Source organism: Nothobranchius furzeri, chromosome 14 (assembly GCF_043380555.1).
Source record: "Nothobranchius furzeri strain GRZ-AD chromosome 14, NfurGRZ-RIMD1, whole genome shotgun sequence".
NCBI classification, from domain to species: Eukaryota; Metazoa; Chordata; class Actinopteri; order Cyprinodontiformes; family Nothobranchiidae; genus Nothobranchius; species Nothobranchius furzeri.
Window position 1 is genome coordinate 38,847,754 of NC_091754.1, and position 27,211 is coordinate 38,874,964.

The window sequence follows — 27,211 nt, forward strand, 5'->3', positions numbered from 1 at the left end:
CTGTACGTGCACACTCCTTAACGAAAATAACAGCTGAGACAGTCAACTCCGTGTGTGTGTGTGTGTGTGTGTGTGTGTGTGTGTGTGTGTGTGCGTGCGTGCGTGCGTGCATGTGTGTGTGTGGCCCGGAGGACAGAGGACAGGAGAACATGCAGCTAATTAATTAAATAATTTGGTTCTGTACCTTTCTCTTCAGCACAGCCGACAAAGGTTTAAGATGGGTCAGTCCGTCAGCTTCACAGAGCTTCCCTTCCCTTGCTTGAAAAATTGTTCCAAAATGAAAGTTGAACCCACATGTCATGAGTCGGGGTGAGTACTCCTGTCGCACATTCCATCTTTGAGTTGTTTTTCAGGAGAGGGAGGCTCCCAGCTGCTTCAGGTTAGCAATCAACAGCACTGGCTTCTTAAGGAGTTGGAGAACACACCTTGACGCGGGATGATTACTACTACCCGGTAGATTCCAGCCTCCTAGTACTTTGTTTTCTTGAGCCTCTGGTAATTCTTCTGGATTTATATGCTTTGTGTTTTTTATGCTCACACCTGCTTCAGGAATTTTGGAAAATCTCTGTTGAAGGAACTCTTCTGGATTTTCTAAACTCGTCAGGATACTCACCGCCTCTACATAACTTTCTGGATGCAGCTCCCCAGTGTTCTCCATCTCTCCAGTCACTCCACTCCCCTGCTTCCCCCATGCTCCCTCTCCTGGATATACTCACCTCGACTCAACCAACTCTCGTGTGTGTGTGTGTGTGTGTGTGTGTGTGTGTGCAAGCAATTATCTGTTTTAGTTAATACGTCTCTCTGTCTCTGTCTGTCTGTCTGTGTGTGCATGTATTAGGCTCTTAGATTATGGGGTCATATTTTAAAATATGTTTAAACATTTTGAGTCTCATTGTTTCATTTTTCTGTTTTCTTGTTTGTTTTTTCTTTGTTATCAGAACAATTAGACCAAACGATCTGCTGATTGTCAGTTTTTATTTACAGGTACACACCATCCCAACATATGTTGAAACCACGGTTATGAGGGAGCTTAATTTTTACAGACATTTCAACAACACAATCACTTCTGGTGCTGCTTAGTTTTATTGTCAGCATCATTTTGTCACAAAGTTAAATGCTAATACACACATTGCTGAATAGGAAGAAGTAACACACAGAGGAGATTAATAATATCTTATAATTTACAAAAATGGACAGAAAGTGATAGAGGACAAATCAGAAAATCACATCTGTACACTTGTCCTGCTCCGTTCACAATCAGACCCTACACTAAAACTTTTTGTTATTTCTAATAAATTCTTGAGCAAATTGGACAACTTGTGATTAACCACCCTGAACACTCATCCTTTAGTGTTTGGATCCATTCACCATTGCTGTTTTGTAGTTCTTCAGTTGTTCCAAGAAGCCATGGTTTGGGTCAGAGGCAGGTCGAACCGATTTAACCAGTGACAATGCCTCATCAAAGGACTGGCCGTCACATGACATCAGGTAGCCAATAACCACAGCCGGTGCACGTGACACACCGGAATTGCAATGGACCAGCACAACGCCTTTCTGAGTGAAAACACACAAAAATAATAAATACAATTGCGATGGAGATATGTTTGGTTGATCCTAGGAACTTCTTGGAGAATCCATCCATCCATTTTATCTGGGGTCGCATCATGGGGGCAGCAGCAGAAGACAGGCCCAAACTTCCCTCTCCCCACCCCCTTGGGCCAGCTCCTCCATGGGAATCTAAAACCTAATGGATATTTCTTCAACAGCTCAATGCAGAGTCACGTACATGCATTGACAAAGACAGTTTCCCTTAAGACTTCTCGACAATGACATTGTGTGTCGCCAGACCACCGTGAATGGAAAAGTATAAATCAAGCTTTAAGCATTCCCTGGCCAACCAAGAGACATTCCCTCCAGCATATCCTGGGTCTTCCTTTATGTTTCCTCCTGGTTAGACTTGCCTGGACAACCTCACCAGGGGGGTGTACAGGAGGCATCCTAATCAGATGCTCGAGCCACCTCAACTGGCTCCTCTCAGTGTGGAGGAGCAGCAGGTCTACTCCGAGCCCCGAACTGCTCCAGCGAAGGCCAGAGATCACGTTCTGATGAAGCTAAAAGGACCACTGCACAAAGCAGAGACCTGATCCTCAGGCCACTAAAACGGATCCTCTCAACACCTTAAATGTTATGAACAGAATTGGTGATAAAGGGCAGACTTGGCAGAATCAAACTCTCACCAGTAGCAAGCCGACTTACTGCAACGTGGACCCAGCTCTGACACTGGTCATATAGGGACCTATAGCCCATATCAGAGGGCCTGGTACCCCATACTGAGGAACTCAGTCAAATGCTTTCTCCAAATCTACAAAACATGTAAATTGGTTGGGTGAACTCCCATGCACCCTCCAGGACCCCCTAAAGAATATAGAGCTGGACCAGTGTTCCATGGCCAGGACGGAAATCACGTCATTCCTCCTGAATCTGGGATTTTATTATCCGATAGACCCTCCTTTCCAAAACACCTGAATAGACTTTACCAGGGAGGCTCAGGAGTGTGATCTCCTGTAGCTGGAACACATCCATCCATCCATTTGCAACCACTTATCCGGAATCGGGTCATGGGAACAGCCATCTGGGCCAGTTTCTCTGGGGGAACCCCAAGGCGCACCCCAACCAGCTGAGAGACATAGTCCCTCCAGCGTGTCCTGGGTCTTCCCTTGGGTCTCCTCCCAGTTGGACATGCCTGGACAAGGAGTAGGAGGTCTATTCCGAGCCTCTCTGGGATAACCGGGCTTCTCACCCTATCTCTAAGGGAAAGCCCAGCCACTCTGCAGAGAAAACTCATTTTGGCTTCTTGTGTCTGCAATCTCGTTCTTTTGGTCACTACCCAAAGCCCGTGACCTTAGTGGAGGGTAGGAATGTAGGTCGACTGGTATCTCGAGAGCTTTGTCTTCCAGCTCAGCTCTCTCTTCACCAAGAAAGATCGGTACAACTCCCGCATCACTGCAAACGCATGCACCAATCCTCCTTTCAAACTCGTGCTCCATCTTTCCCTCACTCATGAACTCATGAGATACTTAAACTCCTCCACTTGAGGCATGACTTCATCCCTGACCTGGAGAAGGCATTCTACCCTTTTTTGATTCGAGGCAATGGTCTTGGATTAACCTGCTTCACTCTCGGCTGCAAACTGTTCCAGCAAATGCTGGAGATCACTGCCTGATGAAGCTAACAGGGCCACATCATCTGCAACACACAAAGACCTGATCCTCAGGCCACAAAAACGGATCCCCTCAACACCTTGGCTGTGCCTTTGAATCCTGTCCACAAGGCCAGCCTTGGCAGAGGCCAACTCTCAAAGGAAGCAAGCTCGACTTACTGCCAGCAATGCAGACCAAGCTCTGACACCTCTCCCTTTTTAAATGGGGAGATCACCACCTCAGTCTCTCAATCCAGTGGAACTGCCCCTGATGTCCATGCAATATTGCAGAGCGGTGTCAGCCAACACAGCCCTACAACATACAGAGCCTCAAGGAAATCAGGGCGGATCTCATTCACCCCCAGAGCCTTGTCACTGAGGAGTTTTTTGATCACCTCAGTGACCTCTTGGGAGCATACATTATTTGAGGAATATATATTCTGCTAAACTTACCATTTTTTGTTTATGCTACACTTTTATGTTGAGTTTGTTAATGAAAATGTGTTTAATAATTGTTTTGGGGATTTTAGTTCATCTTACTTAAAATGTAATAATTAAGCCTAAAGTCATCAATGTGGCACCCTCTTTAGGGTAAAACCCTACACTGAATTTGAGTCAGCCATCCCCATTGGTGAAGAGGTACCCTGTGACATTAGGCAGTACCATATTTTTTCAGCTACACTGCTACTATGGGCTATAAAAGCAGTTGGAGTTGGAATAGCAAGGCATCTTGTGAGCTGTTGGTTTGAAATGCACAGCCCAGTCAATCTGCTTGCCCTCCAAACAAACTCTCCTTCCCTCCCTCTCCCCACCTCAAATAACTGCTCTGATGCAGAGGAGCTTGTGTCTCTATCATGGACCATTGTTACCTTTCCTCTGTGTGTGTGTGTGTGTGTGTGTGTGTGTATGTGTGTGTGTGTGTGTGTGTGTGTGTGTGTGTGTGTGTGTGTGTGTGTGTGTGTGTGTGTGTGTGTGTGTGTGTGTGTGTGTGTGTGTGTGTGTGTGTGTGTGTGTGTGTGTGTGTGTGTGTGTAATATTTGTCTACATTTTGAAACAGAAAGAAACAACCTAACAAAGAATGCATGTTGAAATGAGTCTGTTGATTTTAATAAAATCGGACTTCAGATATATATTAAGAGATAACATTTTATAAAATCATGGAACCTGCCTAAAGGGATGGTCAAGTGTTTGTTACAATTCAGTCGATGAATCAATGTTTGGTGCTAAGAATATTATTTTTAAAATGCATACACAACAGCTTGAAGTTCCAAAATGTAAAAAACATCAGCAGCAACGATTTTATGGGATTTTTTTTACGAGTTAAATAAATTATATTAGAAATAAAACCAGTTGCATCCTCCCTAACGCGATTTCTTCTTCCTCAGTAAGTGAGGCAGCATCAGAGGTAACTGTAGAACCTCATCTGTGTTTGAACCGTTTTGATCCAGTTGAGCTTTCAGAGTTAGCAAAAATATTAGCTTCATCTAAACCTTCAACTTGCATTTTGGATCCAATCCCAACCAAATTATTTAAAGATGCATTTCCTTTGGTTACTGCCCCCATTCTAGATATAATCAATCTATCCTTAGTAAATGGATATGTACCACAGGATTTTAAGGTTGCTGTAATCAAACCTTCACTTAAGAAGCCTTCTCTGGATCCACATGACCCAATGAATTATAGACCAATATCTAACCTTCCATTTTTATCCAAAGTCCTGGAGAAAATAGCGGCCATCCAAGTATGTGAGCATTTAAACACTAATGATCTGTTTGAGGAATTTCAGTCTGGTTTCAGAGAGTATCACAGCACTGAAACTGCATTAGTGAGAGTTACAAATGATATTCTCATGGCCTCAGATAAGAATCTTGTGTCTGTTTTAGTCTTGTTAGATCTCAGTGCTGCTTTTGACACAGTAGATCACAATGTTCTTGTAGAAAGGCTTGAACATGTTGTAGGGATCAAAGGAACAGCGCTAGGCTGGTTTAAACCTATCTGTCGGATAGATTTCATTTTGTAAATGTACATGACAAATCTTCTTCATACTCCAGGGTTACTTGTGGAGTACCACAGGGTTCAGTGCTTGGACCAATTATTTTTACTATATATATGCTCCCAATTGGTAAAATCATTACACAGCATGGGATAAACTTCCACTGTTATGCTGACGATACTCACTTATATCTATCCATTAACCCTGATGAACCTAATCGGTTAGGTAGATTACAGGCTTGTCTTGAGGACATAAAAAATTGGATGACTCTAAACTTTTTGCTTTTAAATTGAGACAAGACTGATGTTCTCATCTATGGACTGGAACTCACTCTTAGGAACTCACTCTCAGGAAGTCCACAGAATGTAGTTAAAAGTCTTCAGCTTGTCCAAAATGCTGCAGCTAGAGTTCTGATGAGAACTAGAGATCATATCTCTCCTGTCTTAGCTTCCCTACATTGGCTACCTGTTAAATTCAGAATAGATTTTAAGGGTTAGGGTTAGGGAACTCACACATAAAGCTCCATAATACATTAATAATCAAGCTCCATCATACATCAGTGATCAGATTGTTCCATATGTTCCTAACCGAGCACTTTGCTCTCAGACTGCAGGTTTACAGGTGGTTCCCAGAATATTTAAAAAAAGGATGAGAGGCAGATCTTGTAGTTATCAGGATCCTCTCCTGTGGAACCAGCTCCCAGCTTTAGTCCGTGAGGCAGACACCTTGTCTACTTTTAAGACTCTGCTTAAAACATTTTTATTTGATAGGGCCTATGGTTAAAATCTGGTGTTATCCTAGATGTGGACAAGTGGTGGAGAAGAGAGAGGTGGAGTGTACAATTTGCTGGGCTCCATATATAGTAAACATTTTACTGATTGGCTTAATGAACTGACCTGTATTGAAATATTTATTATGTGAAGTGCCTTGAGATTACTTTTGTCGTGACTTGGCGTTTTATAAATAATCTTGAATTGAATTGAAAAAATAGCTATTAATTAACTTTCCTGTGTGTGTGTGTGTGTGTGTGTGTGTGTGTGTGTGTGTGTGTGTGTGTGTGTGTGTGTGTGTGTGTGTGTGTGTGTGTGTGTGTGTGTGTGTGTGTGTGTGTGTGTCTGAGTTGTCTGCTATTGGCATGGCAACATCAATATCTTTTGGTCAGATGGCCTGCTAGGTAATCTGAACCTGCATTTCAGAGCAAAAGCTTTAGTTTGATTATAAGGGCTGGAATTACTACACACACACACACACACACACACACACACACACACACACACAAAGGGTAGAAAAGAAAACACAATTCCTGTAAACATACACCTCTAATGACTGCCTAATCGCTCTGTGTGTGCGTGGTGTCATGTTAAGGTGAGCAGCAGGCTGCGCCGCTAAAAGCTTGTATGTCACTGAGATCTGATCTAGGTGCCGTTCAATAAAACATTAACAAAACTAAATATGTATTATTTAGAGCAGAAAAAGAGAGGAGGAAACAAAATGAGGAGATGTGTAATCCTCATGAGTTTGACTCTTTGAACCGTTTCTGTACGATCTGCTCAGGTTTTCCAGCTCTCTGAGCTGATCTGTGTTGTTCTGTTAGCTCATTCTGACTTTGATGCCAACAGGATGTTTAATTTAAACAGAACTTCCCGTTTAGAGTTGAGATGATCAGGTGCTGCAGGTCTGATGGAAGGAACCCTTATGTCCTTGGTGTGAGGATTGCTGTAAAGACTCTGACACTAGTCAGTGACTCGATGCAACCTACTGGGTTCATTATCTAGGAAACTTTTTTCTGATAGGCTTAATGACCTGACCTGTATTGGAATGTTTACTGTGTGGAGTGCCGTGAGATGGCACTTTTCGTGATTTGATTGTCAACTCCTACCTCAAGATATGGTGTTTAAGTATCTCAGAGTCTTGTTGAATAGTGAGGGAAGGAGGGGGCAGCAGATTGACTGGAGGATCGGGCAGAAACTGTAATGGCACAGGCTCTAAGCCCGTCCGTTGTGTTGAAGAGAAGCCAAGACTGAGAGCAACGCTCTCCGTTTACCAGATGATCTTCATCCCAACCCTCACCTGTAATCTCAAGCTGTAGGTAATGACCAAAAGAAGAAGACTATGAATACAAGTACCTGAAACCTCTCAGGTGGTTAGCCTTAGAGATAGAGTGAAGTGCTTGGACATTTGGAAGAGTCTCAGAGTAGAGCTGCTGCTCCTGCATGTGGAGACAAGCTAGCTGAGAGGGTTTGGATGCCTCACAGGACAGGTGTTTCAGGCATGTCCTGCTAGCCGGATGTCCCCAGGCTGACCTAGGACTCATTGGTCTGGATTATACCTCCATGTGGGCCAAAGAATGCCTGGGGATGCCACCAGAGGTATGGGCGAGTAAAACAACAATATATGTAGGTACATATGTATGTCTCTCGGCGGAAATGTCTTGGGATGCCCCTGGAAGAGCTGGCCCAAGTAGCTGGGGAGAGGGAAGTATGGGCATCTAGGCTTAGGTTGCTGCCCTGCGACTCGATTCCGGATAAGTGGGCGGATGGATGGATGGATGGATGGATGGATGGATGGATGGATGGAGGTACAGACACTAACAGACACTGATGGCAGCTACTGATAAACTTTGCATCGTGTACCAATGAGTGCAATGTGATTTTATCTCACCAAAGGATGCTGAGGATTATATCAAAACTATGGTTCCGAAATAGAGATATGGTTGGTGTCTGTGTTTATTCTTTTTCTCATTTTTCCGCAGCCAAGTAGGACTCAGACCTGGAGATTATTGAGGTGAGTTAAATTTGTGGCTATTGACTTGGAATGTGAGGGGTATGAACGGCCCTTTAAAAAATTATAAAGCATTCTCTCATTTTAAAACGCTTAAATGGCCAGTATTTGTACAGCACCTTCTTAGAGTTCTACAAACCCCCAAGGCGCTTCACAACACAGTCACTCACACACTGGTGGTGATGAGCTACGATGTAGTCACAGCTGCCCTGGGGCGCACTGACAGAGGCGAGGCAGCCAAAGTCTCTGGCTTAGGAGTTTGTGTTGTTTTTACAAGAGTCCCAACTACAGAGAAAGGATGGTGCTAAGCTCAGATGTCCATGGATGAGATGACAGTTTTGTCACCTTTATTAAATACACATTCAATGACTTTATAACATTTAATGGCAACGACATTCTCACAAGTTTGGGTGGGAAACACAGAGGTCAATTTGGTCTCCGATTTTGAGGAGGTTTGTATATTTCTGAATCAACTGCTAACCTCTCTGGGTTTGTGGATTTTTTTTTTTTGGACACTCTTGATATTTCCACTGTTAATCCTGATGTAGTTGAGCAGTTAGATTGGCCACTTAGGTCAGATGAACTTATACATGCAATGAAGACCATGCATAACGGTAGAGCCCGGGTCCCAGATGGGTGTACAGTTGAGTTTTTCAAAGCATTTGCAGATAAATTGACTCCATTGCTTTTATCAGTGTACAACAAATCGTTTGAATGTGTTCTATTGCCCCCTACACTATCTCAAGCACATATTCCGGCACTTCTGAAGAACAATGAAAACCCTACATTTTGTTCTTCATAAGGGCCTATTTTACTTCTCAACGTAGATGTTAAAATTTTAGCTAAAAGTCTGGCAACTCGTGTTGAAAAGGTTGTTGCTGCGATCATCTCAGATGACCAGAATGGTTTCCTCAAAGACCGTCACCTATTTTTTAATGTTCATACGCTTTTAAATGCGATCCTTTCTAGTGCTGGACATCTTACGTTAAAAAGGTAATTTTAGTTACAAATTACTTTGCGTGATTTTTACTCATGACAAAATAACATGAAGTCATCAGTAATCAGTGTAAGGTAACATGTATGCGCCACAGAAACATAACTCAGCAGAAAAATTGTGGTGTTGCTGGACATTTTGCTCAGTTTTATTTGCTTTATTTAACCACATAAAGTACATAGTATAGTAATGGAGTAGTACTGTTACATGCCCAGTAACAGTAACGGTGTTGCAATGATGGGAAAAGTACTTAGATTACTCCATTACCTAAAAAAATAACACCGTTGTAGTAATGCAGTTATACTTAAATGCCGTTACTCCCAACATGGATCCTTTCCCAATGCTCAACTGTCACAACGCGCGCAGGTGAGGTGAGCAGAGGTGAGGATCCAAACTCAGGTGAAGAAGGCAGGCAGGAATGGTTTAACAAGGTTTTAATTAAGAACACGCTGGACATAGAAACAATGATCCGACAAGACAAAAAGGACTGGCAGGGTTTAAATACAGGAGGAGCTGGGACCTTGGGTGATTGGGAGACGAGAGGCAGGTGGGAGCAATTAACATGGACACAGGACTGAGCAGAACGGGGAGACAGGACAGAGTGTGACATCAACCACTACTCCAGATGTGGTTATTTGTCTCTATGCTGAAAAAGCTTTTGATTGCGCGGGATGGAACTTCCTTACGGTTTAGCGAAAGATTGATTTTTGTGAAAATTTAATTTCATGGATCCGATATATAAATCACCCCAAGCCAGTGAATGCCCCTATGGTGTTTTCTCCAATTATTTCACATAGTCAGGCAGTACTAGGGAGATAAACTCGTTTTTTAGATTAATTGAGATGCAAACATGAATGTATTTGTGGAACGATGCATGAGAAGAGTCTGGATTGTCCTGAGCGTGGTGTAGGCACTGCTAGCCGACAATCCTGTGATGACCGGAGCGGCCGGGCCGAGACGGAAGCCTTTGCAAGAGGATTCAGGTAGATGGGAACCGTACCATCTCGTACTTTGTATGCTAGTGTTAGCAATTTGAATTTTATGCGTGCTGCTAGCGGTAGCCAGTGGAGCTCAATGAACCGAGGGGTGACGTGTGCTCTTTTTGGCTGATTGAAGACCAGACGCGCCGCTGCGTTCTGGACCATTTGAAGAGGTCTCACAGTACAGCCTGGAAGACCAGTTAGAAGGGCATTGCAGTAGTCGAGGCGGGAGATGACAGTAGATTGCACCAGGAGCTGGGTGGCATGTTGTGTTAGGTATGGTCTGATGTTTCGTATGTTATACAGCGCAAAGCGGCATGAACAAGCAACAGAGGCAACATGATCTTTAAAGGTCAGGTGTTCATCAATCACAACAGCCAGATTTCGAACTGCCTTTGAAGGAGCCAGAGATAGGAAGTCATTTTGGATTGAGATATTGTGCTGTATGGATGGTTTTGCTGGGACGACAAGCAGTTCAGTTTTAGAGAGGTTGAGTTGGAGAGGGTGGGACTTCATCCATTTTGAAATGTCAGAGAGACAGTTTGATATTCGTGCAGAGACAGTGTGGTCGTCCGGTGGAAATGACAGATAGAGCTGGGTGTCATCTGCATAGCAGTGGTAGGAGAAGCCATGTGATCGAATGATCTCACCCAGTGAGGTGGTGTATATGGCAAAGAGAAGAGGTCCTAGTACAGAGCCCTGGGGGACTCCTGTGGCAAGATGGTGCACGGTAGAGGATGTCCAAGCCAAGATACACTGAATGATCGTCCTGTGAGGTACGATTCAAACTAGGTGTGTGCTTTCTCTGTGATGCCCATGCTAGAGAGTGTGGACAAAAGGAAGCCATGATTGACAGTGTCAAATGCAGCCGATAAGTCGAGCATGATAAGCACTGAGGATTTGGCAGTCGCTCTAGCTTCTTTTAAGGATTCCATCACTGCTGACAGAGCAGTTTCAGTGGAGTGGCCCTTTTTGAACCCAGATTGGTAATGGTCAAGCAGACAGTTTTGTGAGAGTTATTCTGTGATCAGCTTGAAAGCCACCCTTTCAATGATTTTGGACAGAAAAGGGAGGAGAGAGATAGGTCGGTAGTTCTCCACATGACTTGGAGGAAGAGATGGTTTTTTAGCAGCGGTTTAACCTGAGCATGCTTGAGAGAGGTGGGAAATGTACCGGATGTCAGTGAAGCGTTGATCACATGTGTGACTGCTGCGGCTACTGTAGGAGCAATAGCTTGGAGCAGCTTAGTCGGAATGGGGTCAAGTGGACATGTAGTAGGGCGGCTGCACGTGAGAAGCTTGGACACACAGTTCTCAGTGAGAGGGGAAAAAGAGGAAAGTGAAGCAGTAGGGCTTGAGATGGTTGGGCTAGAAGGAGTTTGTGGTAGCGAATGTTCAGGAGTGGCCAGTTGAGTAAACTGTTTGCTTATAGCTGCCACTATGTCAGTGAAGAATGAGGCAAAGGTGTCAGCTGAAAGATTGTTGGTAGGAGGTGGAGAAGGAGGGTTGAGCAGAGTTTTGAATGTTGAAAAGAGTTTCTGAGTCAGTCGAGCTGAGAATTTTGTCAGTGTAGAAAGCTTTCTTTGCATCAGTGATGCTGGCAGAGAATGAGGACAGTAATTCATGAAATTTCAGTTGATCACCAGGATCTTTTGTTTTGCGTCATTTCTGTTCTGCAGCTCTAAGATTGGTGCGTAGAGACCAGAGGGTATCATTCAGCCAAGGGTGCGACTGAGAGGATCTAGCAGGTCTAATGGCTAAAGGGCATGAGTTGTTAAGACAAGAGCAGAGTGTGGAGCAGAGTGACTCGGTGGCATTATTCACTTCATAAGCAGAGAATGTGCTGGGAGATGGAAGAGTGGAGGCAACAAGAGAGAAGAAGTGGTTGGGTGCCAGATTGCGGAGGTTGCGGCAGAATGAGACCATTGGGGAGGAAGCAGTGGACCTCCCTTGTAGAGTCGAGCTGAAATGGATGAAGTAATGATCAAAAAGATGCAGCGGTGTGACAGAGATTGTGTCTATGGCACAGTTTCTGGTGAAAATGAGGTCAAGTGCTTTTCCATCTTTGTGAGTTGGAGGACTTTGAACTAATTTTAGATCAAACGATGACATTAGTGACAGGAAGCCTGATGAGCTGGGATTGTCCAGATGAATATGTATGTGAGTATGCACAGGACAACATGGCTGACTGAGGAATACGGCCAGCGCCACCAACGTTAAAAGCAAGCACATTGAATAACTTTGTTTTTTATGAGTTTGAGGGGAAAAGGGACCTGGACAAAAGACATACGGTATTCAAGTTGTAAAAACAAAACTGAAATATTTTGGAAACACAACAAACATGAGAAACCACATTGATCATTTTCACCCAGAGGAGGAGAAATAGACGCCGGTAGCTGCAGCTGACGCCACCAACCAGGGAACTATGGAGCAGGTGTTAAAATTTCCACCAAACTCGGAAAAGATGAACAGAAATACAATAGCAAGTTTTATCGCGAAAGATTAGCGTCTGTACGCAATTTTGTTCCTGTTTTATGCATTTATTTATACATTTAATTGAAGTTCTTGTCAAGGGAATTTATACTCAAAATGTTGTTGTCTAATCGTTTTTTTTTTTAAAGAACAGTTATTCATGTTCAAATGAATTGGACATCCAGCATTATTTTGTTTGGAAGCTGTTAATGACAGCACTTCTTTTCTTTAAAACATTGGATGTAAATTAATGTTTCATCATTACAAATGTTTTTCTTAAGTACCACGTAATCACTTGGCAGCCAGGTGAGGGAGGAGAAAGATGAATCAATAATCGGAGCTCCCTGAATCGTAATCGAATCGTGAAGTTCCTGAAGATTCCCACCCCTATGCAGTACTAGGCATGGTTGTCTATTATCCCCTTTACTTTTTGTTGTCACTATTGAACCCTTTTCTGTGACCTTGAAGTCTCTTTTTCATTTTAGTGGTATTTTTGATCAGACCTTGAAATAAAATTATCCTTATATGCAGACGATCTGCTTTTGTTTCTGATCCTCTGTCCTGTACACCACAGATAGTGTCTTTGTTAAAAAGGTTTGGCTCTTTGTCTGGATTGATCTTTCCAAGAGTGAATGTTTCCCAATAAATCCCTTAGCTCTTGTAATCAAACGAGCTGATATTCCTTTTAAAGGTAGCCCCTCTGAATTAAAGTATTTAGGAGTCAGTGTAACTCGTATTTTGTCTTCATTACATGCATCCAACTTCTCACCTCTGATCACCCAGCTCAAAACTGACTTCTAAAGCTGGACTTCATTACCTCTGTCTTCAATTGGCCGAATTAATATGGTCAAGATGAATGTCCTGCTCCAGTTGCTGTTTTTGCTTCAATGCCTCCCAGTATGCCAGTGACAATTAGATCAGCTAGTTTTTTTTTTTTTTTTTTTTTTTTTTTGTGGAAAGGGAAACATCCCAGGGTAAGAAAATCATTATTACGTGGAATGAAACGTGATGGTGGTCTTGTCTAGCCTAACTTTTTATTTTATTATTGGTTCACTTATATTTGTAAGTTATCATATTGACTAGATTCCTTTTTTTGTTTTTTCCCATGTCCTGTCCTGCCTAAAACAATCAGAATTGATGTCTGAGCGCTGAAGACAAGCCTTACAGTTTTACTCTCACAGGTAGAGCAGTAAAGCTTCAGCTGTGACACATCACCTCTGTTTATTAGAAATATTTTTGGTTGTTTTAAATCCCAATGGACACAGAGACAGAAATGAAAGCAAAGGGGGGTAGAGGAAAGGAAGAGGTGGGGGGAAAGATTTACATTAAAATAATTTTTAGATTCCTGCGAACGGCTATGTAAGTTAGAGCGCTCCTTAGAGGTATTAGTGTGTTCGTTGCCACTCAATCTGCCTCGCTTTACAACTAACCCTGTGGAACAAGCTAGTCTAATCAGTTTAAATATACTTCCCCATCCGCTCACATGCCCATCACTGTAAGCCATTTATTTTCTCCTGGTCTCACTGATTATACATATGCCCATCATGGAATTACCACCTTTGAGGGGGGTTAGGGTTAGTACCAGCCACACAGTTTCTAGTGTTTCTAGTGAACTCAATAGCCTGTTATACTTGTGCAACTCTTCTCCTTGAGGATTTGTTGCTAGTGTTTTTGCTACCGGTGTTTTGGAATTACTCACTCACCTCCTGATCTGCAGTTTCTTGTTCTCCAGTGATAACACCTCCTGTGCTGTCTCAGGTTCCCCACTGTCAACTCTCCTCCGACCGTAACCATCTGGATTATTATCCTTATTAAAACTTTTCTTCTTATGTTAATTAGACTCCGTTTTGTGATTCTGCATGTTCTGAGCCAGGAAACTACGCCACAACATGACAGACACGATCTGACCACTCATAAACGACTTAAGGCTCCCTGATGCCGCCATGGCATTGAGCAAAACTGACAGCATTGTTTTGTAAAAACAGATAAAGGACGCTTCTGGAACATTTGCTCTCACATGGAGCCCCTTTGTGGATAACTACAGGTCACCAAGTGTTGTGCCAAATTAACATGCTTTTCCACCCCATTTTCTTTAGGGAAGTACGTAGGTAGGGTAGGGTGATGGTGGCACAGGAGTTGAGTGCTCGCCCCGTAACCGAAAGGTTGCAGGTTCGAACCCCGCTCAGATTGACGCTGTTGTTGTGTTCTTGGGCAAGACAATTAACCCCCCTTGCCCTGCTAGTGGTAGTCGGAGGGACCAGTGGCACCTGTGCTCGGCAGCCTCGCCTGGCAACTGGCAGGGCAGCTGTGGAACCATTGTAGCTCATCCCCACCAGTGTGTGAATGTGTGTGTGAATGGGTGAATGACTGATTGTGTTGTAAAGCGCCTTGGGAGGTTCCAGGACTCTAGAAGGCGCTATATCAAATACGGGCCATTTACCATTGAATGTTTTTGTTTTATTGCTGTGGAAGAAAAGGAAAAGAATCTACATGTAAGTGGAACCAATTCTATGGTCAAGTGTTTTATCGAGGATGCTCCGATCTGATCCCATGATCGGAAATCAGGCTAGATCACGTGTCTTTGAAAGGAAAGGTTTAACCTTTTAAAACAACAAACGTGGCATTTAAAATTCATCCTGAGACACAGATTTTCAAATAGAATAAAAATGTCTTGGTTTTAATTTCAATAAGTCCCTCTAAATCAATAATATTTGTTTCTTGTAGGAAAACAAAGTAACAACACACAATTTACAGCAGGCAAGGACTCAGACACCAAGTGTCGCTGTTAGCAAGCCTGCTAACACAGAGCTAACGTGTTTCCTCAGGAGAGCTCAAATATCTGCAGCTTTGTGGTTTTAAATCGAACAGCAAGAGCTGCAGACACTTGTAACGTGTGCAATCTAGGTGTTCAACATGCGGTTAAGGACAGCTCCTTGATTCGCTGCATTCAAACAAGCTACTTTCACTGTCGGCTTTTCCCTTCAAGCATCAACAAAGCATAAAGTCTCCATTAATCCCCAGTTTGCCTCTAACAGTCACAGTTCACAGTGAAGTCAGACTAATCCGCGGGACCAGCCCACAGAGAAAGTTACGCTAATAACCAAAGAGAAATTGCCAACAGACTGCAGAACATCAGGGTTGCTAGTTCTGCAGCACCGGTGCTTAATACGCCCCATTGCTGGCTGGACCGTGCTCCCGGTGCTAGAGCTACAGGTGTTATGCTCCGCTTGCCTGTGTGAACATGGCTCACAGCTGCATATTGAGGGAGTAAACAACGAGAAATAAGAGCAACGCTGCTGCTTATTCACAACATTAACAGGTTTTTAATTGTGTACTTCCTGATACATGAAAGTGAAACTTAAAGGACACTTTGGATGTGTCTTCTTATTATTTCAATGCTTTGCTGAAAAGTATGGGATCTGGACTCGGTATCGCGGCAGATACTCAAAATCAAATGACTCGGAGTCGGATCCGGAGCAAAAAAGCGTAATGGTAACGTCCCTAGTTTCTATGTATGTTCGTCTCTCAATACACACGTGAAAGAAACAGGAAAACGTCTCCGTCCATACGTGAGTGTGTGAGTACAAACGTGCTGATGGAGACGTAGAAACTAAGCTTAAGTGTCTCCAACAGAACAATGGTCTAAAAGGTTCGTAAGCCAGACAGGTAGTAGATGTCATGTTTAGAACCTTTCTACAGTCGGGTCACTGCTTATAAATCTGATATTTTGCATAGAAAAGGACACTTGGACCAGAGGCCCATCTCCCTGTGGCCCAGAACTGGAACAATAGGTAGAAGATGAATGCTGTGTACACCACAACGTCTTTACCTCACATCGAGCTTGCTCTATGAAGTCACAGCATTCCTGCATATGTACAAGCAGGTCCGTGTCCGGATGGTCCAGAATACTGAGGACTTTGTAGACGAACAGGTCTGGAAACACATTCTCCACGCCAAAAGCCACATTCAGAATGTGAGAAACCTGAGACAAAGCACATGAAGCTTTTCTAGGATTTAGGCTGTGGTTAAAATACGCTGGAAACATGAAACACTGACAAAATATTCAGGATGTGACACTGTCATATTGTAGGAATTCATTATAGTTAGCCTTATTTTCCTCTAAGGCTGCAGAAATCTGGCATTTACTAAAGGTTTCCTAACATCAGGTCATCTGCTCTCCTGGGTTGCTGTGGATGTGAAGTCAGCTGGATTTAAACCAAGAAAGGAAGTAGCACACCCTGAGGTGTGTGACTGTAGGCAAAGGAGAAGGAGCTGACGGATAAATGAAATGAACTTATCTGGAGAAGAACTCTTAACTTTCATGTGTGTCTGATAAATAACAACATCTAAACAACCTCATACTCACCTTGTGTTTCCTCAAAGTGCCAAAGTCATTAGCAGCATCCTGTGAACCTGTGAGAAAAAACACACACACACACACACACACCTCCATCAGGTTCATATCCTGACTATTTCGGGGCTAACAGGGATTCTTGCTGTGTTGTTCGGAGAGAGCAGGTCACAAGAGAAGTCATCTCGGAGCACCATTCCCACTGACCACTTTCCACACTCTACTACTTTCTTCTACAATCTGCTCTTTAACTGTATTATTTCCTGCTATTTCAGCTGTTAACTTTATTTTTCTCTAAGTGTTTTTCTCCCCAGAAGAAGCTACAATGATGTTCTGCTGAGCTGTGGTGGCCTCATGGAGGGGGCCATCATCTAGCACACTGCTGCTAACCACTTAAACATTCTCCCTCTCCTGATAATAACATTTAACTTTCTATGACATTGGATGTGCTACTGCTAGTTTACCTGTTTAATTATAGATTCACTAGGATAAATACAATAAAGTTTATCTCTCGCCAAATAGAATATTTACTAAGAAATCACAATGTAACCATAGACACATTGCTTGGTGTGTGTGTGTGTGTGTGTCTGCTCTGTCTTCTCCATTCCCAGTGAGTCGTGGTGGATGGCTACTTAAGGTTGGTTTATGCTTGAAGCTTCTGCGAGGTCTGCACGGCTCCGCGCGGAAAAGTTGCGTCATTTTGCATCATTTTAACAACCACGCCCCTCCACCGCGCCTCCGCACGGCCCAAAATTTCCGCACTGCGCACCTAGGAAATTTTCTAACCACGCGGACGGTCGAACACGGAAAAACATAGCAGACCGGCAAGAACTAGTATGGCAGAGGTTCGTAAATACAGACATTTGTATGATTCAGCTCTCAGAGATCACCGTGATCAACATGTTGTTAATAATTCTTGGAGAGAAATAGCTCACACTGTCGGAAAAGACGAGGACGCTGTTAAAAAATGCTGGAATGCCATGTTGTAAACAACAGTAATTTCTACTTCTACTACGGTGTAGTGTTGGATGCATGCCGTAGAGCTCCATGCTTCCCCCTACAGTTTGGGAGAATATTGGCTCACTGCAGAGACAAGCCGCATGAACCATAAACGCTGCGAGTTGTGAAGCGCGTTCCATCCGCGAGCCACATCACCAAGCGGAAAGTGAATGCGTCAAGCATAAACCAAGCTTTATACTGAGCCAGGATCCTCTGGGTGTTTCCTCCTGTTAAAAGGGAGTTTTCCTCTCCACAGTCACTAAATGCTTGCTTAGTATGAGGATTGCTGTAAAGACTCTGACACTAGTCAGTGACTTGACGCAACCTGCTAGGTTCCTTATATAGGAAGCTTTTTACTGATTGGCTTAATGACCTGTATTGGAATGTCTACTGTGGGAAGGTCCTTGAGACGACTCTTGTCGTGATTTGGCGCTTCACAAATAAAATTGAATTGAATTGAATATCCCATAAGAAGGACTTTAATGGTGGTACATGGCCTGTATTTATATAGCTCCTTGTAGGGCTGGGCAATAAATCGAAAATTTATCGTTATCAAACTTTCTGAGTCTTATCCTGATCATTGTTCCCATGTCAATGAATTAGATAATTAAAAAATGAAAAGACGTGTAGGTTGGCAGCGTTCCTGTTCTTTTAAGAAGCTGTACCACCTTGAGTCACGTAAAAATGTGACTCAACGTGGAACATGTGACAGCCCCCTCTAGTGGACAAATTTGTTTCTGGGTGAAGTGTCTTGCCCAAAGACACAATGACTGCAACAAACTGTGCAGGGCTCCACCCTGCAACTCTTCAGTTATGAACTCTTCTGCCTCTAGATGACTGGGACTTGTCTGCTTTAACGAGGACAGGAAGCAGTGCACTAATCTCGTGAAACAGGAGAGGAGCAGCGGGGGCAGTAGAGCGCTGTGTGTGGTTCTCTGGCTTTGATGTTAGAGGATCATGAAGTTGAGGTGTGGTTTACTCACCCAGCAGCAGGAAGGGTTTAACCACGCCAACCTGCAGGTCCCAGGATGTATCAGGAATGTAGCCCAGCATCTTCTCAGGGGGTACGGGGTCCTCCATCACAGTAATGGTTGAACCTTTCCAGGTCTCTATGATGCGACGACCACTTAATGATGTCACACGGGTGCACTGCTTCCTCAGCCGTGACCGAGAAAAGCTCTGGATCTCCTGAGTTAAAGACTGCATGGTCCAACCTGACTGGTCCTGAAAAAACACAAAGCAGTTGGACTGTGCAAGTGAGGCAGTGTGAGTGTCCTGTCACAGTGTCCCGATAGATCATGCGCCCTGGCTACTTGGCCAAGGGGATGTCCCTTTGTCTGACTGGTTAGAGCGTATGACTCTCACCCGGGAGTCTGGGGATCGAATCCCACCCGGGCCCTCGTTTCTCCACCTTGCCACACAAAGTTATAAACCCCAGTTATTGCTGGATCTCCTCCCAGTGGCGGAGGGAGGAGATCAGAGGGCATGCTGATTAGAACAACCTCAGAGGAAACTTCAATGAGGAGGAGCAGCAGCTGTACTCTGACCCCCCTCTCAGGATCTGGTTCTAATGGTCCAGATCAAGTTCTCATGACCATACACAAAGATTTAGCTCTGCCCCCTTTCACCACCACAGACCATCAATGCTTTAAATTCTGCATATGAAGTCCTGATCAGTCCACCTCTCCTTCATCCTACCCAGGGGCGGATTTAGAACTGAAGAAGAACCGGGGCTTAACACACGCGCGCGCACACACACACACATACGTGACACGCACTGGTCAACATCATATATATTAAAAATCACAAATATTTTCAAATAAGACTCACAAACCTGAGTCAACAACAGTCTCATCAAAGCTGGGGTTCTGTCGCGGTTTTTTTGGTCTAAAAAACGTCCTTATGTCCATTTTCACACATGAGTTTCAGACAGAGACTGTAGAAGAAGCCGACTGCTGAAGGGCTTCTTCAGTGGTGGCGGCTCAGGCAGGCTGTATACAAACTACTGCCAGCTGCTCCCTCTCTGTTGGACTTTGGTACTGCATGTTACTTCCACGTTTTAGATCTGGGGCTTTTCATAAAACATTCGGGGCTTGAGCCCAAGTAGCCGGGCCTAACGCCGCCCCTGATCCTACCGTTACTCAGCAACAAGACACCACGGTATTGGAACTGTTTAAGGACCGGGGTCCTCATTTATAAAACTTGGTGTAGAATTCTCACTAAAACGTCAGCTAAAGAAAAAACTTCTTATGCTAACTATTGTTTAAACTATAACACACTGCTCCCACAATTCCTGCTTTATCCCACTCTTCATAGAAACACTTTCAGGTGTTATTGATCACATCCTGCTGCTCCTACATGCCCTCTGTCTGCCATATATGGTCATGGCGATGCAAAGCACAATTATTCATGTCAGGTTAACGTGAGTGAGTGAGTGAGTGAGTGAGTGAGTGAGTGAGTGAGTGAGTGAGTGAGTGAGTGAGTGAGTGACATAAACTGCTATTATCTGACATGATCCTGGTAGATCATTTATAGGTTTGATACGGTGTGGGACACAGGAGACATCCGAGGAGGTTAAATAAGCAGACAGATCCCAACCTTATAAATAGAGTTTATTAGTTATGCTCTGGTGTTATAAATAGAGTTTATTAGTTATGCTCCGGTGTTATAAATAGAGTTTATTAGTTATGCTCTGGTGTTACAAATAGAGCTTATTAGTTATGCTCTGGTGTTAAAAATAGAGTTTATTAGTTATGCTCTGGTGTTACAAATAGTTTATTAGTTATGCTCTGGTGTTAAAAATAGAGTTTATTAGTTATGCTCTGGTGTTACAAATAGTTTATTAGTTATGCCCTGGTGTTATGAGTTTAATAGCTATGCTCTGGTGTTACAAATAGTTTATTAGTTATGCTCTGGTGTTACATATGGAGTTTATTAGTTATGCTCTGGTGTTACAAATAGTTTATTAGTTATGCTCTGGTGTTACAAATAGAGCTTATTAGTTATGCTCTGGTGTGACAAATAGAGATTATTAGTTATGTTCTGGTGTTACAAATAGAGTTTATTAGTTATGTTCTGGTGTTACAAATAGTTTATTAGTTATGCTCTGGTGTTACAAATAGAGTTTATTAGTTATGTTCTGGTGTTACAAATAGAGTTTATTAGTTATGCTCTGGTGTTACAAATAGAGTTCATTAGTTATGCTCTGGTGTTACAAATAGTTTATTAGTTATGCTCCTGTGTTACAAATAGAGTTTATTAGTTATGCTCTGGTGATACAAATAGAGTTTATTAGTTATGCTCTGGTGTTACAAATAGTTTATTAGTTATGCTCTGGTGTTACAAATAGAGTTTATTAGTTATGTTCTGGTGTTACAAATAGAGTTTATTAGTTATGCTCTGGTGTTACAAATAGAGTTTATTAGTTATGCTCTGGTGTTACAAATAGAGTTCATTAGTTATGCTCTGGTGTTACAAATAGTTTATTAGTTATGCTCTGGTGTTACAAATAGAGTTTATTAGTTATGCTCTGGTGTTACAAATAGAGTTTATTAGTTATGCTCTGGTGTTACAAATAGAGTTCATTAGTTATGCTCTGGTGTTCCAAATAGAGTTTATTAGTTATGCTCTGGTGTTACAAATAGAGTTCATTAGTTATGCTCTGGTGTTACAAATAGTTTATTAGTTATGCTCTGGTGTTACAAATAGAGTTTATTAGTTATGCTCTGGTGTTACAAATAGAGTTTATTAGTTATGCTCTGGTGTTACAAATAGAGTTTATTAGTTATGCTCTGGTGTTACAAATAGTTTATTAGTTATGCCCTGGTGTTATGAGTTTAATAGCTATGCTCTGGTGTTACAAATAGTTTATTAGTTATGCTCTGGTGTTACATATGGAGTTTATTAGTTATGCTCTGGTGTTACAAATAGTTTATTAGTTATGCTCTGGTGTTACAAATAGAGCTTATTAGTTATGCTCTGGTGTGACAAATAGAGATTATTAGTTATGTTCTGGTGTTACAAATAGAGTTTATTAGTTATGTTCTGGTGTTACAAATAGTTTATTAGTTATGCTCTGGTGTTACAAATAGAGTTTATTAGTTATGTTCTGGTGTTACAAATAGAGTTTATTAGTTATGCTCTGGTGTTACAAATAGAGTTCATTAGTTATGCTCTGGTGTTACAAATAGTTTATTAGTTATGCTCCTGTGTTACAAATAGAGTTTATTAGTTATGCTCTGGTGATACAAATAGAGTTTATTAGTTATGCTCTGGTGTTACAAATAGTTTATTAGTTATGCTCTGGTGTTACAAATAGAGTTTATTAGTTATGTTCTGGTGTTACAAATAGAGTTTATTAGTTATGCTCTGGTGTTACAAATAGAGTTTATTAGTTATGCTCTGGTGTTACAAATAGAGTTCATTAGTTATGCTCTGGTGTTACAAATAGTTTATTAGTTATGCTCTGGTGTTACAAATAGAGTTTATTAGTTATGCTCTGGTGTTACAAATAGAGTTTATTAGTTATGCTCTGGTGTTACAAATAGAGTTCATTAGTTATGCTCTGGTGTTCCAAATAGAGTTTATTAGTTATGCTCTGGTGTTACAAATAGAGTTCATTAGTTATGCTCTGGTGTTACAAATAGTTTATTAGTTATGCTCTGGTGTTACAAATAGAGTTTATTAGTTATGCTCTGGTGTTACAAATAGAGTTTATTAGTTATGCTCTGGTGTTACAAATAGAGTTTATTAGTTATGCTCTGGTGTTACAAATAGTTTATTAGTTATGCTCTGGTGTTACAAATAGAGTTTATTAGTTATGTTCTGGTGTTACAAATAGAGTTTATTAGTTATGCTCTGGTGTTACAAATAGAGTCTATTAGTTATGCTCTGGTGTTACAAATATAGTTTATTAGTTATGCTCTGGTGTTACGAATAGAGTTCATTAGTTATGCTCTGGAGTTACAAATAGTTTATTAATTATGCTCTGGTGTTACAAATAGTTTATTAGTTATGCTCTGGTGTTACAAATAGAGTTTATTAGTTATGTTCTGGTGTTACAAATGGAGTTTATTAGTTATGCTCTGGTGTTACAAATAGTTTATTAGTTATGCTCTGGTGTTACAAATAGAGTTTATTAGTTATGCTCTGGTGTTACAAATAGTTTATTAGTTATGCTCTGGTGTTACAAATAGAGTTCATTAGTTATGCTCTGGTGTTACAAATAGAGTTTATTAGTTATGCTCTGGTGTTACAAATAGAGTTCATTAGTTATGCTCTGGTGTTACAAATAGAGTTCATTAGTCATGCTCTGGTGTTACAAATAGAGTTTATTAGTTATGCTCTGGTGTTACAAATAGAGTTTATTAGTTATGCTCTGGTGTTACAAATAGAGTTTATTAGTTATGATCTGGTGTTACAAATAGAGTTCATTAGTTATGCTCTGGTGTTACAAATAGTTTATTAGTTATGCTCTGGTGTTACAAATAGAGTTTATTAGTTATGCTCTGGTGTTACAAATAGAGTTTATTAGTTATGCTCTGGTGTTACAAATAGTTAATTAGTTATGCTCTGGTGTTACAAATAGAGTTTATTAGTTATGTTCTGGTGTTACAAATAGAGTTTATTAGTTATGCTCTGGTGTTACAAATAGAGTCTATTAGTTATGCTCTGGTGTTACAAATAGAGTTTATTAGTTATGCTCTGGTGTTACGAATAGAGTTCATTAGTTATGCTCTGGAGTTACAAATAGTTTATTAGTTATGCTCTGGTGTTACAAATAGTTTATTAGTTATGCTCTGGTGTTACAAATAGATAGCCTGGCAAGCCAGACTAAATAAATGTATTATTTAGTCTGGCCACGCTCCATTGACGGCTCTCGGTTGTGGGGCGGGTTCTACCGTTGTCTTTCAAATGATCTCCGCATCCTACTGGACAATGAATGTGACATACTCTTGTTTCACTCTGTTGCATCATCCCACCCACCAGGCACATAGAGTGCCCTGATTGGCCCACAAAGCGGATAAAGCTCTGTGATTTGTTCACTAAGCAGATAGAGCACTATGATTGGCCCACCATTATGGACCAATCACAGCTCTTTATGTGTTTGAAACCCCTCTAGAGAGCTGTGATTGGCTAGCCAGAGTCCTGGTAGGAGCTGCTGAGGTTCCAATGGAGCGTGCCTAGACCAAACTTTGCAAAGCAAGAATTTGGTCTAGTTCACTAGGCTAACAAATAGAGTTTATTAGTTATGTTCTGGTGTTACAAATGGAGTTTATTAGTTATGCTCTGGTGTTACAAATAGTTTATTAGTTATGCTCTGGTGTTACAAATAGAGTTCATTAGTTATGCTCTGGTGTTACAAATAGTTTATTAGTTATGCTCTGGTGTTACAAATAGAGTTTATTAGTTTTGCTCTGGTGTTACAAATAGAGTTTATTAGTTATGCTCTGGTGTTACAAATAGAGTTCATTAGTTATGCTCTGGTGTTACAAATAGAGTTTATTAGTTATGCTCTGGTGTTACAAATAGAGTTCATTAGTTATGCTCTGGTGTTACAAATAGAGTTCATTAGTTATGCTCTGGTGTTACAAATAGAGTTTATTAGTTATGCTCTGGTGTTACAAATAGAGTTTATTAGTTATGTTCTGGTGTTACAAATAGAGTTTATTAGTTATGCTCTGGTGTTACAAATAGAGTTTATTAGTTATGCTCTGGTGTTACAAATAGAGTTTATTAGTTATGTTCTGGTGTTACAAATAGAGTATATTATTTATGCTCTGGTGTTACAAATAGAGTTTATTAGTTATGCTCTGTTGTTACAAATAGAGTTTATTAGTTATGCTCTGGTGTTACAAATAGAGTTTATTAGTTATGCTCTGGTGTTACAAATAGAGTTTATTAGTTATGCTCTGGTGTTACAAATAGAGTTTATTATTTATGCTCTGGTGTTACAAATAGAGTTTATTAGTTATGCTCTGGTGTTACAAATAGAGTTCATTAGTTATGCTCTGGTGTTAAAAATAGAGTTTATTAGTTATGCTCTGGTGTTACAAATAGAGTTCATTAGTTATGCTCTGGTGTTACAAATAGAGTTTATTAGTTATACTCTGGTGTTACAAATAGAGTTTATTAGTTATGTTCTGGTGTTACAAATAGAGTATATTATTTATGCTCTGGTGTTACAAATAGTTCATTAGTTATGCTCTGGTGTTACAAATATTTTATTAGTTATGCTCTGGTGTTACAAATAGAGTTTATTATTTATGCTCTGGTGTTACAAATAGAGTTTATTAGTTATGCTCTGGTGTTACAAATAGACTTTATTATTTATGCTCTGGTGTTACAAATAGAGTTTATTAGTTATGCTCTGGTGTTACAAATAGAGTTCATTAGTTATGCTCTGGTGTTAAAAATAGAGTTTATTAGTTATGCTCTGGTGTTACAAATAGAGTTCATTAGTTATGCTCTGGTGTTACAAATAGTTTATTAGTTATGCTCTGGTGTTACAAATAGTTTATTTGTTATGCTCTGGTGTTACAAATAGAGTTTATTAGTTATGCTCTGGTGTTACAAATAGAGTTTATTAGTTGTGCTCTGGTGTTACAAATAGAGTTCATTAGTTATGCTCTGGTGTTACAAATAGAGTTTATTAGTTATGCTCTGGTGTTACAAATAGAGTTCATTAGTTATGCTCTGGTGTTACAAATAGTTTATTAGTTATGCTCTGGTGTTACAAATAGAGTTTATTAGTTATGCTCTGGTGTTACTAATAGAGTTTATTAGTTATGCTCTGGTGTTACAAATAGAGTTCATTAGTTATGCTCTGGTGTTACAAATAGAGTTCATTAGTTATGCTCTGGTTTTACAAATAGAGTTTATTAGTTATGCTCTGGTGTTACAAATAGAGTTTATTAGTTATGCTCTGGTGTTACAAATATAGTTTATTAGTTATGCTCTGGTTTTATGAGTTTATTAGTTATGCTCTGGTGTTACAAATAGAGTTTATTAGTTATGCTCTGGTGTAATGAGTTTATTAGTTATGCTCTGGTGTTACAAATAGAGTTTATTAGTTATGCTCTGGTGTTACAAATGGAGTTTATTAGTTATGCTCTGGTGTTACAAATAGAGTTCATTAGTTATGCTCTGGTGTTACAAATAGAGTTTATTAGTTATGCTCTGGTGTTACAGAGTTCATTAGTTATGCTCTGGTGTTACAAATAGTTTATTAGTTATGCTCTGGTGTTACAAATAGAGTTTATTAGTTATGCTCTGGTGTTACTAATAGAGTTTATTAGTTATGCTCTGGTGTTACAAATAGAGTTCATTAGTTATGCTCTGGTGTTACAAATAGAGTTTATTAGTTATGCTCTGGTGTTATAAGAAGAGCTGAGTGTGTTCAGTAACTGCTTCAGATTATAAAGAAAGACAACTAGGGATTCATTCAGATTCAGCCTTTGTGTCAGAGTTGCTGGTGTCTGAATATGGACCAGACTCTGGTTCTTGTTTCAGTACTTGAATAGATCTTGTTGGTTTTACTCATTTTAATAGCTTTAGGTTTGATGAGCTCCTATTAAACTGGCAGAACAGACAGGCCTGTGAAAGCCAACATGCTGACTGGTTAGATGTTTTTTTGTTTTGTTTTGTTTTTTGCAGGATAAAGAAGCAGCCATTGGGTCGACCCACTGTAGGAGACACAGCGCAGTACCAGAAATGCTGGATTTACCTGTTAGATGTTCGGCTGTAGTCCTCAGCTCAGAATGGGTCCTCTCATGGGTCCTAACCAGAACTGCTACTCTCCAATTCAGTTTGCAGTAGAGAACAACAGTCTTGACCTCATCCTCTGGTTCTTTGGCTGACAAAGTCTGGTACCGTTCAGATGAGATGCAGACACATCCAGTCGGTGCCGGTGGAATGAACCCGGACCAGCTCTGCTGAGGTGAGCTGCTGCTGAGTAACACGATACCTGCAGTCTGTCAGTGCCTCAACAGGTCTCACTAACAGTGCAACATCGACCACGTACTTCAGTGATGAAACAACATCCAGTCCAGGCCAGACATTTAGAAATCATCTCAAATATGAATCATCCAATTCTCATTTCAGTTTAAAAACTCTACAAAATCCACTGAAGAGTCGTGAAATTGGTGATAATTAGTCACTCTCCATCTCTCTGGCTTTAAAATGTACGTAGTCCCAGAAACACATTCCCACTGCATCTGTGGAGAAAAACCAGAGCTCTCATTTATCAACTGTACTCACGCACAGAACTGTGCACAAATTCATGCGTAAACACGATTTTACGCATTGTGTGGTACTTACCAACTTGTACTTGTGCGTGAACATGTTCCTAGACATAAGAACAGCTGTGACTGTGCGTAGGAGCAGCATCTAGTGGTAGCACGGGGAACAGCAGTACTGAGGGTCTCAGTACATCTTATCCAATC

General features: G+C 41.2%; 1 protein-coding gene across 1 annotated transcript; it reads right to left on the reverse strand.

Moving 5' to 3' along the window:
* Positions 1-987: 987 nt before the first annotated feature.
* dusp19a (dual specificity phosphatase 19a) lies at positions 988-26,681 on the reverse strand. The gene is made up of 5 exons (XM_015965552.3): positions 26,494-26,681; positions 18,752-18,992; positions 16,785-16,831; positions 16,248-16,400; positions 988-1,554 (listed from the first exon to the last, which is right to left on the reverse strand). The coding sequence occupies exons 2-5, from the start codon at positions 18,972-18,974 to the stop codon at positions 1,348-1,350; spliced, it is 630 nt and encodes a 209-aa protein (XP_015821038.1). The 5' UTR covers positions 18,975-18,992; positions 26,494-26,681; the 3' UTR covers positions 988-1,347.
* Between the last annotated feature and the right edge of the window lie 530 nt (positions 26,682-27,211).